This window comes from Cryptotermes secundus, unplaced genomic scaffold (assembly GCF_002891405.2).
Source record: "Cryptotermes secundus unplaced genomic scaffold, Csec_1.0 scaffold632, whole genome shotgun sequence".
In the NCBI taxonomy this organism is placed as follows: Eukaryota; Metazoa; Arthropoda; class Insecta; order Blattodea; family Kalotermitidae; genus Cryptotermes; species Cryptotermes secundus.
Genome location: NW_019738356.1, coordinates 355,856 through 374,594, shown reverse-complemented (window position 1 = coordinate 374,594; position 18,739 = coordinate 355,856). Strand labels below are relative to the sequence as shown.

At 38.4% G+C, this 18,739-nt stretch overlaps 1 protein-coding gene across 3 annotated transcripts in view; it reads left to right on the top strand.

Annotated features, from left to right (window-relative positions):
* Positions 1 to 12,193, top strand: part of LOC111870858 (cyclic AMP-responsive element-binding protein 3-like protein 2) — a 224,555-nt gene extending 212,362 nt beyond the window's left edge. For 2 of the 3 annotated variants that reach the window (XM_033754019.1, XM_023863448.2), the window contains 7 exons: positions 4,405 to 4,592; positions 6,075 to 6,207; positions 7,051 to 7,271; positions 8,857 to 9,000; positions 9,742 to 9,987; positions 10,410 to 10,502; positions 11,976 to 12,193. In XM_033754019.1, the coding sequence (XP_033609910.1) occupies positions 4,405 to 4,592; positions 6,075 to 6,207; positions 7,051 to 7,271; positions 8,857 to 9,000; positions 9,742 to 9,987; positions 10,410 to 10,454 (977 nt within the window). In that variant the 3' untranslated portion in view covers positions 10,455 to 10,502; positions 11,976 to 12,193. The remainder of the gene's footprint in view (positions 1 to 4,404; positions 4,593 to 6,074; positions 6,208 to 7,050; positions 7,272 to 8,856; positions 9,001 to 9,741; positions 9,988 to 10,409; positions 10,503 to 11,975) is intronic. The other variant, XM_023863450.2, reaches the window with a different exon arrangement.
* The last annotated feature ends 6,546 nt before the right edge of the window (positions 12,194 to 18,739 follow it).

Genomic DNA, 18,739 nt, shown 5'->3' with positions numbered 1-18,739 from the left:
CGTTCTCTCTCTCTCTCTCTCTCTCGGCTTCAAACGGTTAAAGAAAATGGCGTCTGGATTTAAAAAAAAAGTTTTGGTGATTCGTGGTTTTTCGTGGAGATTGGCAAAGTGTAAAGCGCCGAGGACGGGTTAGCTCAGTCGGTATAGCGATTCGGCTACGGGTTGAAAGACCGAGGAACCGGGGTTAGATTCCCGGTAGTCCAGGCCGAATCTGGGGCCTGCCCAGCCGGGCTGTTACATATCCAGTTCACAATTCACCTCATCCTACCATTCTGCGCTGTATAGTTGAGACACAGATTCGTAAAATGTCCCATACATACGGGGGCACGCGGTAGCGTAGTTGTTTTAGGTACCACGCTTCAAGCCAGAATGTCACGGGTCCATTGAAGTTTTCAATTGACCTAATNCTCCTTCCAGCCGCACTATGACCCTGGGGTCGATTCAGCCTCTAACAGAAATGAGTACCAGGAATCTTCCTGGGGGGCAAAGGGCGGCCGGAGCGTAAGGCTGACAACCTCACCGCCATCTGTAAACCGATTGTCTAGAAAATATGGGAGCCTTGACGTCTCACAACCCCATGGGTTTCCACGGCCTGTTGCAGGGATACCTTTACTTTTATCTTTGTGTATGTGTGTGTGGTTGGTTTGTTACTTTTGAAACGCGCTGTAGATATTATTACATGTACTGTACTGTGCTTTCTCCTTTTGTGATCGTGAAAACCAGACTTGCAGCTACAGATTTCCCCCCTCACTCATTCCCTGTCTTATCTTGTATTTCTCCTTTTTACCGTTGCGAGATTCAGTCTACCAATTGTCGTTTTTGTATTGTATTCCTTTTCTGTTCACAAAACCCTAGACAGGAACATTACAAAAGTTTCTGTTGCTTCGCAGAAACCAATTTTCGCCCTCTGTTACCCAGCTGCATCATTTCTTTCGAATGGTTTACGGGTTTACCGACTGGCCATTTCGTTTTTCGATGCAATGCCGATAACCTAACCACCGTCCATGTTTTCAGAACTGGTAATTCTCAACAGAATGCGCTGGTTTTGCTTGAGGCCACTTAACTGATATATGGATTGTAGGGTGTGTATGGGATATAAGTTACATGCGTCGCCCTTCGTCCCTCAATGCAACTGTCATACCTCACGAGGTAGGTCTACAAACACGGTCTGTAATAGCAGGGATAATTCTATGCCTTCTGCTACTGGCTGTATGTAAAACTAACAACAATGAACCATCACTTGGGTGTTGTCGAGCCACAAGGAGGAAATATAACCTTATATTTAAGTGATCTGCTCGGGCTAGTGGCCGAACGCCAAGTACAGTACGTATGACCATACAAATATTTACCAGTCGCCCGCCCCATCACAAAGCTGCTAACAATCCACCTTATAATGCAGATTGAGGCAAAGACTAACATTAAAATTGTTTTGGGGTATTTATATATGGCAGATTTTCTTCTTTTTCAGTCGTTATTTTTTAAATTCAAGGGGGGGATCAAATGCCTGGCATCATCCTACTTTTGGCGGTTTTTTTTTTATGTATAACCTGTCCACCGATCAAGTTTACCGAAGAAACCCGATATTTTGGCCGTGTGAAGGTCACATGAACGACATTTGCTTGTGACAAATATTTTTAACGATTTAGCCTACAAAGAAGTTTGAAAAGTATAGGGCTGTTAATTTTTGTTTTGTTTTGTTTGTCTGTCTTTAATTCTAACAACCAGGCTGAATTTCACAGACTGCAAATTTCAGCCTCGTAGTTGATTGTAAAGTTTTGTAATTGTGTCAGCATACCTCAGTTACACGAGAATCGCGTGTAGGTGGCAGTAGTGATTGACAGTACATTTGTTATATCCTGCTTTCTATATTGTTTGGCAATACGTGTCATATCAGATTAAATAATAGCATTTGCAATATTATCACTTAGGCGCCCCCCCCCCCACACACACACACACAATTATCTGTATTCTTAGCATATCAGTTCTGTATATGCCTGTCATTACTTAAATAATCCCACTTCTACCATTGATCGTATTGAAACCAGATAACAAATGCCATGCATCATGTAACATTATCTGTATGAAGAAATACCGCAGATTAAATGTGGGGAATGCTTGCCACTGTTCAGTTAAGCAATTTTTCACATACTTACTTACTTACTTACTTACTTACTTACTTACTTATGAAGCTGAGCCCTTCTTGAGGAGCCGCCAGTTCTGCAGCTACTCAAGAATTTCCCAGCATTTTATGGAACCCGAAGGTTCATTACCGTGTTCACAAGAGCCCTCCACTTGTCCCTATCCTGAGCCAGATCTATCCAATCCATACCATCCCATCCTATCTCTCTGAAATCAATTTTAATATTTTCCACCCACCTACGCCTTGGTGTTCCCTGTGGTCTCTTTCCATCTGGCTTTCCCACCAATAGCCTATACGCATTCCTCGTCTCCCCCATTCGTGCTAAATTATCCAAGGAATCAGTCCAGGTCCGAGGCTTTGTGTTCATTTTCGTAACATAATGATTTTTTACGGTGAGGAGTTGTTAGCCCCACGCCCAACCCCCAAGCTGGAGGGCCACCCCTTGTCGGCTGTCCGCGACTGCTTATTCAATATATTCACAGCTTCCCTCCAAAACTGGAGGGCGTCTCCTCCATCCGCAACCTGAGGACGCGCCATGCCGTGGTGACAGGGACCCACCTAACATGGAATTTTTCACATATGCTATCGAAAATCATGAAGATTAAAATATACAAAAAATTATAATTTTATCATATTTTATATGAGTGTGCAACTTTAAAGGACAGGGAGAAGAGTGTTGCATATAGGATATTTGTGTGAAAGCCAGAAGGAAAGAGACCACTAGGAAGACCAAGACATATGTGGGTGGATAATATTAAAACGAGTCATAGAGAGATAGAATGGAGTGGTATAGACTGGATTGATCTGGCTCAGGATAGGTATCAGTGCAAGGCTCTTGTGAACACGGTAATGAAGCTTCAGGTTCCATAAAATGTTTGGAAGTTCTTGAGTAGCTGCATGACTGTCAGCTTCTCAAGAAGGGCTCATCTCCATGTAGTTATTTAATTAATTAATGAAACTTTAAAAGAAGAAAACAGTACTCATCACTATCAATCTTTCAGGATGTGACATCATATTGTCTGGTAGAAGTTCAATGATGTTATGAAGGAATATACTATTTCTGTCATGAACTTGCTTGCTGTAACCCTGAAGATGGAGGCAGCAGGTTCCTTCAAAACATTGGTACCTATCTACCGGACTACACAGCATCACATCCTCAAATCTCACAATATGAACTTTGTTTGAGCATATTGACTTAGAAAGTGTCTTACTGAACAAAGCAGATAATCCAGTGTTTAACCTATAAAAATAGCGTTCCGATTTAACCCTTAGAAAGAAGAGTGGTTTTTATATGTACCACCTATTTTAACATTGAAAGGAACTGTAAAACTTGCCCACATATATCATATATGTATTTCATATTATCCTCATAATAAATATTGATTATTTTCCTAAAAACCATTGATCAATTTGTCTTTGTAATGGAGAAAAGGTATGTTTGCAGTGAGAAAGGCACTGAATAGTTCAATTTATTTATATAAAGTTCAGGCTCCAAGTGGTTAAGTATAGTTCTTACATTGACTTTTCCTATGTACCAGTCACATCTGCTTAGCTTGAAGCTATGTAAAATTATTTCTTACTTACTCCTAGGGTCTGTGGTTCTCTAAGAAACTTGACCCAGTCTGCAACAGATGTCCATTTTCTGTTATTTGCCATTTGCTTCTGGGGCTCACCCAGCCTCCTGTCCAGTTGCTACGGGGGGCTCATTCCACAGGAGGTAAAGTGACAGAGGTGTTAAGGTGACCATTCACCTCCAACTAGAGCAGAGGTTAAGAAAGGTGGAGCTACACGTTCATTCCCCTGTATGTCTTCACGGTGTAGTACTGCATTAATTAAGCACAGGGACTATTTTTTTTAATTCGCTTAATGGGGGGTAGAGTCCAACTGGGTCCACTCGGCACGGTGGCCGCTGATTGGCCTATTGTAGCCCTCCTCGGGTGATTATGATGATGGAGAATTTGATTGGAATGAAGATGGGCAAGGGAAACCGAAGTACTGGGAGAAAACCCGCCCCAGCGCCACTTTGTCCACCACAAATCCCACTTGACCAGACTCGGGATCGAAACTGGGCCACCACGGTGGGAAGCCAGCGACTAACCGCTTCAGTTATGGCGCGGCCAGGGACAACTTTACATTTACCTGTATCTTTTCACATTTAGTTCTCATGAATCATTCTGTACATCTTCTGGACCTTCTCATTTTTCCTTGCCTTTTGGCTTACCTGCAGGATTACATATAATTATTATTATTTTTATGATATTAAGTTGCAGATATGGAGAACGAATGTTTTCCTTGCATCCCACTTGTTGCTGCAAGATCCAGAGAATCAGATTCCCCAATTGTAGTAAAGGAAGAACCAATGAGTGAGCCAGGATCTCCAGATTCATGTCCAATGTCACCAACTTCACCACAGTCTCTCATACACACTGATGCCAAGTATGATCCGCACAAGGTAAGGGAGATGTATGAGTCCTTCATTCCTTATTGGAGTAGAAAAAAAGGTTGCATGAAATGCTGTTATTTTATGATTTCATGTACCATTGTTTCCATTTTATAACGGGCAACAGTGAATGAACAGCCTCCAGTTTCTTCCCTCCTCTTTCCTTTTCATTAAACTCCTTTACCTATTTTTTACCTAATATCCAGCTGAACCATCTTTCTGAATAATCGCAGAGTTATGTTTCCTTTAAATTTTAATTCAAATGCCCATTTCAATATCCTTATCATATCCATTCTTTATACATGACCCAACTAATGTAATCATTTCCTTACCAACTGTGTTAAATTTTGAATTCAAAATATCTATGACAATGTTATTTCTAATTTTATCCTTTTTTTTTTGTTTTCCCATAAAAATATTTTACATAATTTACTAGCGACTGCACTTTGCAATCATATTGCAATCCAATACTGAAAATAATACAAAATACAGGTTTCAAGAAGCTTTTCTTAAAAATCATTTTGCATGAATATGATAAGTGACAGTAGAGAGGCTAATGTTGGCAGGTGAACATGCTGGTGGATTTAACAATAGTATTTATCTGAACTAGGACATGCATACTCATAAACTCACATGGCATTACTATACTCATAGTTCATAGTACAGAGCCTAAACACTTATCTGTTCATGGTTGTTGTAATAATTTGCTTCAAATCAAGTCACATTTGAACACCTGCTGCACCCAGTTAAACCTTGCGATTTATATGCAGGGTTATAGTGGCCCAGAGTGGTGCCCTGGTACTGGGGGAGCTATCCTGAAACTTCTAAAGACTCACTCACTCATGGAGCTGAACCATCCTTGAGAAGCTGCCAATTGTGCAGCTACTCAAAAACTTAACCAACATTTTATGGAACCTGAAGTTTCATTACCTTGTTCACAAGAGCCCTCTACTGGTACCTATCTGAAACCAAATTTCGTCTAAAGGCACTGCTGTGAAATATAAAGTTCTTATAACTCTAAAAGTTTGTGACTAAGGTACATAAATAAAAAAAGAATGTTGCTTTAGATAAAAACAGGAGGGTGTTTGAGATCAAAGCAGGACAATGGATGATGTCCAGAAACATAATACATTTTGTGTTTGTGTCTATGTACCATCATGTTTTTAAATAAGAACATGACTGTGTTTGAGATAAAAACAGGATAATGGTTAATGTTCAGAAACATAGTATTTGTATTCTTATAGCTCATTTAATTTCTGACCTGTGAGGTGCAAGCGTCAGTCTCTTTATATACCTATGTGCCTTTCTTGATTTTTCATACAGTTCTACATTTAGAAATGTGAAGTTATAATTAGGTAGTGAGAATGGCTTCATATTATGATTTATTTCTTTTGACTTTGACTGTGTGCTAACTCCCATGGCACTTTCATTTTTAGGACTGCATCCCTGGTTATATGCAGGTATTCCCAGTGCTATAATACCCATGTGTTTCAGACTGCAAGCCAACAACAGAGTGTACTGAAGCAGCCAACAATTTTGCTTACAACACGGAGCAACCTCTTCAGTCAGCAAAACAGAGTTGTCATACCAAAGCTAAACATCAAACTGGAAACAAACAGAACAGCAGGTGAGGATGTCTGATGTTCCCTTTGCCTTATTATTTTTTCCACTGCCAAAATTGTGAAGCACTGACATGTCCTACAGACTAGATTTCTTTTGTCAGTATTTCAGGTTTTACATCCTCCTGCCCTCCTCCCCCCTCCCCCATTTGGGTATTCTCTCAGTTTTGGACCTGAGGCAGCTCAGTTGGTATAGCAACAGGCCATGAGCTAGATGACCAAGATTCGATTCTCGACAGGGGCAAGAGATTCTTTTCTGCACCGCAGTATCCAAACCTACTCTGGGCCTCACCCACCCTCATATTCAATAGGCGCTATGGTTTTTTCTCCGGGAGTAAAACGGCCGGAGCGTGAAACTGACCACTCACCTCCATCTAGTGGTGAGGTCAAGAATGGTGGAGCTATACCTCCACTCCCCTATATTTCTTCATGCTGTGCTGCTAAATTAATTGAACATGGGGACAACTTTACACTTTACTTGAGCTGTATTTCCTAAGTTTACTGTCCCTTCAGCTTGCGTCCTTTGAACAGGCCCAAAAATTCAAATGTCAAGAACATGAGATGTGAGTGTATTCAGTGCCGATGCGGTGAAAATATCAAATGTACTGGAAACTATAAAGGACTGAGTGGCTAGTTTGAGCCACACGAGGAGGTTGGACAGTTCTTGGTTTGGCAGTTATTTTTAAAGCCAACAACTTCTTGTTTCCTCCTCATCCTCCCCCTCCTCTTGGATCTTCCCATGGGTCTCCTTCCCTTAAATTTTAATTCTAATACCTTTTTAAATATCCGTATCTTATCCATTATTCTGACATAATTGTTAACTGGATTCATACATTGTTTTATGTGTCTAGGATTCCCACTTCCTCCGACACCACCCTCGTCAACGGCAAGTGACAGTGAAGGCAATGTTTCTCCAGACCACAACCCTTCATCACCAAGTAGACATATGCGACAGCAGCAGCAGCAGCATCAGCACAATGGTACAACACGGCTGTTAGTATCCAGCAACACTTCAACACCAGCAGCATCAAACCGACAGCCGATACAGACACCTCTTATTAGCAATCAACCAGTAAGTGAGGGTAGAACACAGAGGTTAACTGAATTCAATGAAAATGCATTCACTAATCACAGTGGTACATGTTCTTTGGTTGCTAGTTCAGTTAACAGGGCTGTCCCATATGTCACGTAGTTAGGCATTGGCTTCCATCCACTTAGTTAGTTATTGGAGAGGGTGGGTTTCCCCATGCACTGAGACCTGTATTGGTCCATTGTGCTTCCCTCTATGATTTCTACCAGTCTCTATATCCTACCGGTACTGGTGCTCACCATCAGTCCCGCCCAGCCAGCGAGACCGGCTCTACTAGCTGAGAGATATCTATAATGCTTCCCCCATCTACCAAGACTGCTGTTGGGCGGGAAACGTCCTTGAATTTGGCTCAGTGACCTCCTTTGGAGATATGAGGTTCTTTTACGTGCCGTAAAGGTACGACATGGGACCCACAGCTTAAAGTCCCTCCCGGAGGACTTGTTCCCTGAATTTTTCTGCCCTTAAAAATTCGATGACCTCCGCCGGGTATTTGAACCCGCGTACCACGAGTCATGGGGTGGGAACGTTACCTCTAGACTACGGAGGCCGCTTTCCATCCACTTAGTCTCAAGTTTGTTAAAATTCATGGTGTTCAAAATGTCGCAAGAGTAATGCTTTCTCCTCTTTCCTTTTGGGGTTTCTCTGCTAATCATCATTTCATGATTGTTTTCTATTCTTCTGTTACTTCTGAGGTATGCGATGGCCCTGGTAAGGCAGCACATCAATGCATTTTAAGTCTGAAACTGGTTACAGTGTAAAGAAGTTAGGTGAAAATTGTAGAAAGCAGTGTCATAGTAGCCTTATCATTTGAGGTTACTTCCAACAGAAAAAATTGTATATGCATTTCTCATCTCCTCCATATGGAGGCAGAATGGCAAGACAGTCAGCAGGTTGAAGAGTGGCTACAGGACAGGCAATCAGAACCCCAGGGTGCTGAACACGATATGAGGCAGTCAAAGCGCATCAGTGAAAAGGCTTATGAGCCTGTTGACTTTGAGTGGGAAACAGCGTAGGCTGGTACAAGGGCTGCATGCTGGCCCCTGTACTCTGTGGTGGTGCCTACATAGTATGGACCTTTCTTAAAGCACCATGTGCAAGAAGTGCGGATACAGGGACGAATCCTTCTACCACATATTTCTTCAGTGCCCAGATTTGGCTAGACATAGAACAGAGATCTTTAGTTCTGCATGGCTAGATCCATTGAATACAAGGAGGGCCTCAGTCAGGATGGTTCTGTCTCTTGCGTTATAGTCAGGTTTCTTCAGTGGGACTTACCAAGATCAGGGGTGCACAAATTGCCCGGTAGTCTGAATTCCTGGAGTGAATAAGGTTGTCTCTCTCTCTCTCTATGTTAGTAAGAATAAGGAGAATATGAGCTCACCACATATCTGTATAGTTCCAGATTAAGAATATAGCATCATTTCTGCCACAAATTCATCACATGAAGCTTAAGAGCAGAAAGAATTTTGCCTTTTTAACTGTGCAGGAATTGGTTGTTAGATTCAACTGTTCTTTCTTTCTTTAATTTCTGACATCTTATACACATATTATGTATTTCATGTTATAGAAGGGGTCAACAGGGATGCTGTTGCTCACTGAAGAAGAAAAGAGAACACTGCTTGCAGAGGGTTACCCCATCCCTACAAGATTGCCTCTCACAAAAGCTGAAGAAAAATCACTAAAGAAAATCAGGAGAAAAATAAAAAATAAAGTAAGGATTTGTTAGTCATGAAGTGTCTGTCACTGTATATTGTGTATCTGAGGGCCAAACCACTCAACCACTGAGTGTTATGGGTGGTCAAATAAGTGACCAAAACAAAGTGAAGAAAAACTGAGGTTAGGTATTTTTTGATGAAGTTTGTTTCTAAGGGCAGCCTTTGCACAAAACTTTCTTTTCTGTGTAACAGTACTCTTTGGTAAATTTTGTTATTACAGCAGGTGTAATGTCTTAATATGTAGGTAACTGTCTTTTGAGAAATTTTCAAATTAATGAGGTTAGGTATTTTCGTTGAAGTAGGTATGTAAGAAATACCTGTTGAAATTTTGGCGGGCTGTATGCTTGTAGCTAGTAAATCAGTATCACTAATACTAGAGGTTTTCAAAACATGTAGAATTGTACTTCAAAAGTGTCTATGTTTTTTTCTTAGTTCAGTTTTTGTTTAATCCACAATTTGTCATCTTCTGCTGAGATATACAAAGCAAAGAATTTGTAATTATGTCAGACCCGATGTAATTGAAATGTATTCATATAAGAATATTTATATGTGGGAATAAGAACAGCAGGGAAGTGAAGTAACAAGTGGAAAAATATTCTAGCATCTTCTGCATGATTAAAAGTGTAGTGTGTGATGCAACTTTTTATTACTAAAAATTTTAGTGTAGATGACATATGAATCAGTTCGTTTCCTCTTCTGGCAACAAGTTCCTGAAGTCTGTGTTTTTTTCATGAAAGATTTCAGCTCAGGAGAGCAGAAGGAAGAAAAAAGAGTATATGGATGCACTGGAGAGGAAAGTTGAAGTGTTGACAGGTGAAAACACTGACTACAAAAAGAAGATTGAGAGCTTGGAGGAAAACAATGCATCCCTATTGAGTCAACTACAGAAACTTCAAGCCCTTGTAGCACGGAGTTCTACTGCCAGTACAACAGGCACAAGCACCCGTGTTGTCAGGCACACAGATACCACGACTTTCACCTCAGTGAGTAGCCAGAAAAGTGCCTTAAAATGTGCTGGGACTAATCTGCTGTTTCTGTCATTTCTCCTTTTTGCTCATCATCTCGTGCTGTTCTCCTTTCTCCTCCTCCTCCTCCTCCTCCTCCTCCTCCTCCTCCTCCCTCTTCTTCTTGGTGCTTATCCCATGACTTTCGTCTTCAAATCATGCTTCAGTGTTTATCTGGTAACTATTACCAGTGAACATACTCTGTAGAGAATCCTTAAATTTCACCTTCCTCAGAATGTTAAATAAAAATATATGTTTTAAGGTGAAGAGAGTATTTTGCATTTGAAACGTGGTATTGCCACATTATGTTGTATTTTATGGGTTTTCCCAAGGTGACCAAACCCAGATAATTATGGAATAAGGGAACCAGCGAAGATAACTGTTTATTTCTGTTTCCACAGTCTCACATGAACCAGCAGCACATCACCCGGAGTTCAATAAAATAGATCATCACTTCTTGAGAATCATTCAGGCGATTACCTCTGTAAATATGGGTAAGTTACATATAAGCATTCTACAAGAAACATGATACCTTCATGATGACAGTGCTGCTCTCAGTATTATAGTAGTTGAAACATCTCACTGCTGCCACACCTTATAATAAACATATAACTTGTTTCATGTTAACTCTACCAGTTGTCATGTTCAAATAGTTTGTGCTGCTGCTTTGTATTTGAGACGTTCTGAATTCAGATCTCAATCAAGAGAACTGACTGACATTTTTTGAGGTTTTCCTCAGTCCTTCTGGAAGTACCAGTTTATTATTTCAAATTAGGTGTCATCTTCCTCCTTCCACATTATTTCCAGCGCATTATGCCCTAACTGTCCTATCACTTGATGCTTTGTAGTGCCATCTGCCAGCTTCATAATTAGATAAACCATAAATAAAATAAATAAGCACATTACCTTTGCTGAACCATGTACAAATCCCACCTCAGTCATAAATGGTAGAAATAAACTTTCATTCTGTACTAGCAGTTGGTTATTTATTTGTTGTTGGTATCCTTGCTAGTATCCATTCTTTGACATGACCAAACGACATGAATTATGTCTGTTTTATACTCTCTTTAACACATTTTGAGCTTCAACTTCTCTAAAATTTTCGTTTTTAACTCTAATAATCGGCATGTCATACCGAAAAGAGAATCTACACATGAATAATCACCTTTCCTGTCATATTCAGGGAAACCTCAATGTTACACCTTACTAGAATATAGAGAAAATCTGAAACTATCTTCTGCCATTGCAAGAATACAGGAGATAAATTATGTTAGGATGGACAAATATAAGTTTGGAAATAAGGGAGAGAAGAATGAAGGAGATAAAGATATGAAAGGGTTAGAGAATGGAAGCAATAAATGATTTTGCCTGTCATCTGTGATAGGTCATATGTTAGTTAGTTAGTTATTGGAGAGGGTGGGTTTCCCCATGCACTTAGACCAATATTGGTCCATTGTGCTTCCCTCTATGATATTCTACCAGTCTCTATACCCTACCAACATTGTTGCGTACCATCAGTCCCGACTGAGCCAGCGAGTTCGGCCTCTATTGGCTTGGCGGTATCTATAATGCTTCCCCCATCTATCAGAGGCGTTAGAGACTAGTGTTGGGCGGGAAACGTCCTTGAATTTGGCTCAGTTACCTCCTTTGGAGATATGAGGTTCTTTTATGTGCCGTAAAGCTACGACACAGGACCCACGGCTTAAAGTCCCTCCCGGAGGACTTGTTCCCTGAATTTTTCCACCCTTAAAAATTCCACAACCTCCGCTGGGTTTGAACCCGCGTACCACGAGTCATGAGGTGGGATCGTCACCTCTAGACTACGGAGGCCACTTAGGTCATATGTTAGTTCAGTTCTAAATGCAATCACTATATCACATTTCTCTCTGCAATATTATGTACCATAATATAAACTGACTTAATCTTTGTGCTGTGAAAAGGATTAACCTTCACTTTTTTTTGTCTAGGTGCAGGGATATTGGTCTGCCATCTTTCTAAGGAGCTCACTCCTATCTTCATGAATATGTGCTCAGTGCTAGTCTTCCATCCTCCTACGTTCATTGAACAGAGATTGGTGCAGCAAGAATTAGCTGAGCTAAAATAAGAATAAGTGAACATAAATACTGCAGGATTGTTTTGAGACACACAGTTCAGCACTGTGCTTCAAGGTGACAGAATTGATACCATTTTTNATAAATTACTGTCACAGAAAATTGTATTATTCGGTAATCTCCAGAAGATAAGTGCTGTGAGTAATAATGTATTAATGACATCTTTTGAAAATACATGGTTTGAAGCTTTCACTGCTACCATATGCAATGAAGTCTTCTTGGGTGATTGACCATGTGAAGATGGATTTGGTGTCCAACGTTTTGGAGACTGTCTTTATTTCCAGTCTTCAGGGATTAATGAATAATATGGTTGCACATAGTATTTATGCCCAAAGAGTATGGTGTTGGAGCCCATTGTCCTGCCCCATCATGAACTACTGGGGGAGCAACGGAGAAGACTTCATTGTTTTTTTGAAAAGTTTGTTGGTTATGCTAGAAAGACTGTAGATTATATTATTGTATTAAGGAAAATAATTCATATGTAAGAAAATGGAAAGTGTCCTTTTCAGCATTTCTATTTACACGCAATGTTTTTCATGTTCTTATCTTTTCTCGTAAATGAAAAATCATTGGGATTTAATAAATCCTTGGTTATCCCTGTACTATTCTCAGGACATTGCTTTAAATCACCATTGCTACTTTTCAGTTTTTCTGTGCTAGCTACCATGAAACGTTTTCTGTTTATTTGGGATTGATAGGTTCATTTTTATAAAAATGCTGATATTTTCATGCACAAATATGATTATAGTTTTCTACGTCAGATGTCAGACATTTGTTACAGATTATGTAACAACACATAAGTGCACGTCCATATAGTTTTTACTAAGACTGGTAACACCATTCCACATCAAGTAACGTAAGTTAACACTGAACATTAATTACATCCATTTTCCATTACTTACATCAGTACAGTAAGTGTGATGATTCTAGATGTATGTTACCATTGTTGCTCAAGGGTTACTTAGTCTAGTTCTGGTACAGTGAAGAACTATGGTAGCACAAGAATATATATAAATATAAGAGAAAACAGGAACTTTTTTCATTGACATTTTAGCTGAACTGTCTGATTTTAGGGGAGCATGGGACGGTAGCATGCGTCAGCAACTGCCCACATATCCATATGCTCACTTATGGTTGTACTTTGCGTATTTGTTCTCAATTTTATTTAATTTCATTCCTAATAAGTGATATAGCATATGTTGGTAAGAGAATTTTGATACTAGAACAAATAATTTCATATTCAGTGTTGTCTCTTATGAGCATTTTACTTTTATGCTTAATATACTAAGTTTATATGGGCAGGTTTGCTCCAAATCCAATCTTTTAGGTGGACGTTATATCTCTCTTTTCCAAAGGCTCCACCACAGATGCATTGTTACATTAGTAATTCAACAACATTCCATCATCAAATCTTGAGATAAAGGTACATAATTTTTATACGAATATAATTTTAATGAATGGGGTGAAGTAGTCAGAGGTACAAAATTATAGTTTTCTATGAAAAATATTATTTTAAGATGCATTGTTTTAAAATTAGAGTGGATTGTAATGAAATAATGTCCCACTATGAGGTAGTATTAGATTTTATACCGATGTTTTATAACCTCAGTGGGTATAATCTTCACCTGGTACGGCAATTCGTCTTAAATATTAAGTTTTACACGAATATTTAAAATAGTGTGCCGCTACAAGATTTGGAATCTTCTTTATTTGATTATAAACTCTGAAGTTGTCTATTAAATCTGAGAAGAAAAGTTAAGAGAGATAATAGGTAATGTAATATTTGTTTCCTTGTGGTGTATACTCATATTTTGTATAGTTTTAAGTTACAGCTTCCTTACTGCTATTGAGCTTGCTCCAGTTTTAATTTCATAAAATTCAACAGTTCTTATAAATAACCGTCATAGATACATCTCTAGTTGGTATAGTTAACAGTACGTTATAAGCTGTGCCAGCGACAGACATACCTAGAGCTGGTATACTTTGTAGTATGAGTACATTCCTTTTCTAGAAGCCAAACAATATGCCATTGACACAGATGTACCTGAAGTTGGTGTAGTTTACACTATATTTCTTTTTTGGAAGCCATAAATTGTACCACTGACAGAAATATATCTGGAGTTGGTGTAGTTTACAGTACACTTCTTTTTTGGAAGCCATAAAGTGTGCCAGTAACAGATATATTTGGATTTTTGTACAGAGTGCATCAGAAAGAATGGATGGATTTCATAGGGCAATAAAATTGGTAAGGCTTCATCAAATCCAAATTTTATTGTTACCTTCAAATTCGCCAATACATGTAGTTTATTTGTGGAATATGATATCATCCGTATGACGTTCTTGGCTTCTGATACAGACGTCGAGGAGTTTTCTAAAGTTATTCATCACTCTCGAGGTCATATCTGATGGAATCACCGTAATTTCTTCTCGAATCACTGTCTTCAGCTTGTCCAGTATATTTGGTCGATGTTCATAAACTTCCGCCTTCAAATGGCCCCAAAGGAAGAAATCGCAGGGTGCAAGATTGGGCAAACATGTGGGCCAAGGAATGTCACCATGATGCGAGATTATGTGCCCTGGAAAGAGCCCTCTCAGGAGATCCATTGTTAGTCGCACAGTGTGAATAGTGGTCCCATCTTGTTGAAACCAAATGTCCTCAGCATCAATAGCAAGCTCGTTCAGCCTTGGTTGAAGGAAATTTTGTAACATTTCAATGTAACAAGTGCTTGTAATGGTTACTGCACAGCCGTCCTCAAAAAAGTAACGCCCCCAAACACCAAATTCTGCTACAGCACACCAAACAGTTACTGTCTCACTGTGAAGATGTCTCTCGTGCAGTTCTTTAGGATTTGTTCCTGTCCAATGCCGGAAATTCTGTTTATCTTCGTCACTGGTCAGTAGGGGGCACGTTCGCAAGAATACGCTGGCAACTGTTAACACGATTCTCCCAGTCTTCTGCATTCAGTTGTTGCACAATTGCCATTTTGTAGGGGTGAAATTTAAGGTCTAAATGCAAAATGATTCTTACCGTAGCATCGGATAATCTCAGAGCAGCAGCATTTTTGCGAGCTGATCGTTGAGGTGATTGAACAACTGACTATCTTACTAGCTCCACATTTGCAGGCGTACAAATGCTCCATGGCCGTTCAGGTGATTTCTTCTTTAAGATTGAACCAGTGGCATGAAATGAAGCCACCCACCGCAAAATTATGTTCTGAGTAGGGATCCTATCATGACATCCGAGCTCGAAATGAGTGCAGAAGGCTCATTGAGTGGCGATCACAGACTCTATTTTTCAAAAACGTTTCTACGATGAATGCATGCTGTGCACCCGTCCACTCAAAGCAACCGAAACTGCATTCTCCTGCCAACCAAACGGCCCCCCCCTCTATGCCTCCCCCTGTCGCGGCGTAACGGTCGCTTGAAATCCAACCATTCTTTCTGATGTACCCTGTAGTACATTTCTTATTGGAAGCTATAAACTGTGTCAGGTGCTACTCTACATATTTTCAAGTAATTAGAGCAACAAATTTTTGGTTATATTCACTTTCCTTTTACATGATCAGTAAGTTTTGTTCAAAATACTGATTACCACATAACTTCATAACTGATGTATAAGATAATTTGTTCACTAGCTTTAGGTGTTCAAAAATTCAGAGGCCCTGATTTTGGAAAGATTTGGTCAGAAGTGTACAATCTTCAAAGGTATACAGTCTTGACACATCTGTACTTGAATTTCATTGGACAGTTTTTGTAAGAATTGGCTATTCTGAGGCCACAAAAATAAGTCCACTGGATGATGTGGATGTTGGTTCTCAACTCTTTCCCATTTCTAACTACTATTATATTCCCATCTGGTGACATGTACGGTGAAATGAACTTTTTTTAATTATAGAGAGCTTTTTTTGCTACTTCATTTATGAAGTCACACGTCAGTGAGATTAATTTGGTATTCAAACAGGAACATGGAAACATTTCTCATACTCTGTTAGTGAAATAGCTTAGGAGGTTTGAAATAAAGGACTATGATACTTAATATTATGCAGGTTCATATTGGATATCTTTTCTGGCCCTCAAATTGTTGAGTAAAGTGGTATCTTATGGAGATATAAATCAGCTGTTGGTAGTACATAACAATTTATCTAGCTCTGGGTATGCAGACACAGCTATTTACACGTGAGTCCAATATATAGTCTCATTTATAGAACATTTGTTGAAACCCTTGATGTTGGAGATTTTTATGATTATTTTGAAAGGCTGGACTTCATGGATTCAAAACTTGAGAATACAATTTACAGAATATTGATTCAAGTACAGTTATAAATATTTTTCTGTTTCATATTCAGAATTTATGATAAATATACATATTCTTTTATGTAAAGCTGCAGTATTTGTGGTATAGACTTGGTATTCTTTCTGTTTGAGACTGAAATTGCCCAGTCTGAAATTATTGTGAAAGCTGGAAACTGCCGATGTTGGAAGGAAGTGTAACTTAGTTAAATGGAGTGTGAAGATTGGCATACATCTCCTCTTTATTTCTTAATTCCAATTTGTGACAAGGGAGAAAATATTGTATGCTTCAAAACTAGTTACATGATAATAGGTTCTTATAACATAACCTCTCTTTGAAAAGATTATACATGCGAGGTTATAGTACACCCATATTATGTTCTGTTTTGTTGTGATGTGTTCTGGAATTTGAATGTACTTAGAGATAATTTACATGTTACTTTCTCAGATGTTACATCATATAAATTATTTACTAAAACAGTGTAAAATAGTTATTTCATTTTGTCACCAGTTTGTAACTTGTACATTAGGATTGCTGTTTGATTCAAAATTTTATACCCATGTGTAGTGTAGGTGTAAGCTGAAATGCCATCCCAGGCAATGAGAAAATCCCCCCCCCCTGTTAAAAACAGCTCTATTTTGTCAAAAACTTCTTCACAGTAACACCATATTTTAAGACAGTGTGATGAAAACATTTTTATTTGGGTGTCAGAATAACACATTCAGATTATTGCCAATTAATGGTTATGATATGAACAAGGGAGGAGCAGAAGTTAATTGTCATTTAAAAAAAGCCATTAAAGGAAAGGAAAATTTTGCATCCATGTGTCTGCTTGGTGCACTTGTGCTGATATTCCAGCACTACTGGTATGTACATAAATGAGCTGTTGACAGTATCAGTTAATTATCTCTGGAAACTGCATAACATGAGAGTAGAAAGAAAGACTACAAATTGAAATATAATAATGGTCAGTCATTTATTTTGATGATTTCATCTGGCAAACTCGCTAAATTAAGGGGAAAAAACTGTTTAAATATTTTCAGGTACTTTCATAGGAATAAATATTTTAGGATTTTATTCAGTACCTAAATATAAATTTTTAAAAGAATTGTTTGAATTCAGGAGAAGGATGCTATTAAAATATTTTATGGTTATTGAGTTAATGCACCATACTTGAAGATGTTCTGTAACAGAAGAATTCATATAAACAAGAACTCCAGACTTCATCTTAGCAATGTTAATCATATATTTTGATGACTGAATGATGAATTAATGATTTGAAGCCACAATTCATGCTTGATTCATGTAATGAATATGACCTATTTCAGTTGTACCATATTATCATTTTAGATGTAAGTGTGTGATATATGATGCCTTCTGGGAACTGCTTGCAGTATATAAAATTGTTCCATAAATGTATTAAGTATATATTTGTCAAGGAGGACAGCTTTCATATAAGACTTATGGGCCTAAAGCATAAGTAACATCAAATAAATAATTTTTTTTTGGATAATTCTTGTTGCCTTTAAAGTTTTTGAAAATAATGTATATAAATGAAACTGGTCAAAACTTAAATCACTAATCCATGCATTCTACATGTATTTTTAAGAAAAACAGTATATTAAGCATTTATGATGTGAATTTTTCTTGAAAGCCTAATGGTCTTTCCGTGGAAATGCGTTTTTGGATAGAGATTTTTTATTTAAAAACATAATATTTTAATTTATTTGTAATATGCAAGTCATCTATCTAAGTGGTGTAAGATTATGTTTGCTATTATATTGATGAATGTATGCTGTAAGGGAACATACCTAAATAGTGTAATTTTTGGAAGAAAGTGGAAAGACATTATTGTCATTAACTGCACAGTTCTATATAATTTTGTCTCTTGGTGCAGATATTTCTTTCTGTGTGCAATTTTAATTACGTTTTTGTGCAGGTTTTTTGTCTTATGTGTGTATGTGTGCAATATTATTAGTTTCCCTCAGATAAAGAAAGAGGAATGATGTCCAGACACTGAATGAACTTGCCAAAATGGAGGATTGATTTGCTACAGATGAGGGAAACTGTTGTTATTCTTCAATGTGTGGTGACACATGTATGATACTGTAATGTATCATGATTGATGCAATGTTGTAATTCATGCGAAAAGAATATAATTGTGTACTACAAAGTGAAATAAAAAGTGTCACTACTGGAATTTTATGTTTATTGAGATGCTTAAAAACCATGATATAGCCTGGGATTTAATGATCATTCCAACTTATGACTTTAGTATATATTCAGTGTTGATAAGAGGAAAGTAATGTAGACTCACAGATGGAGGTAG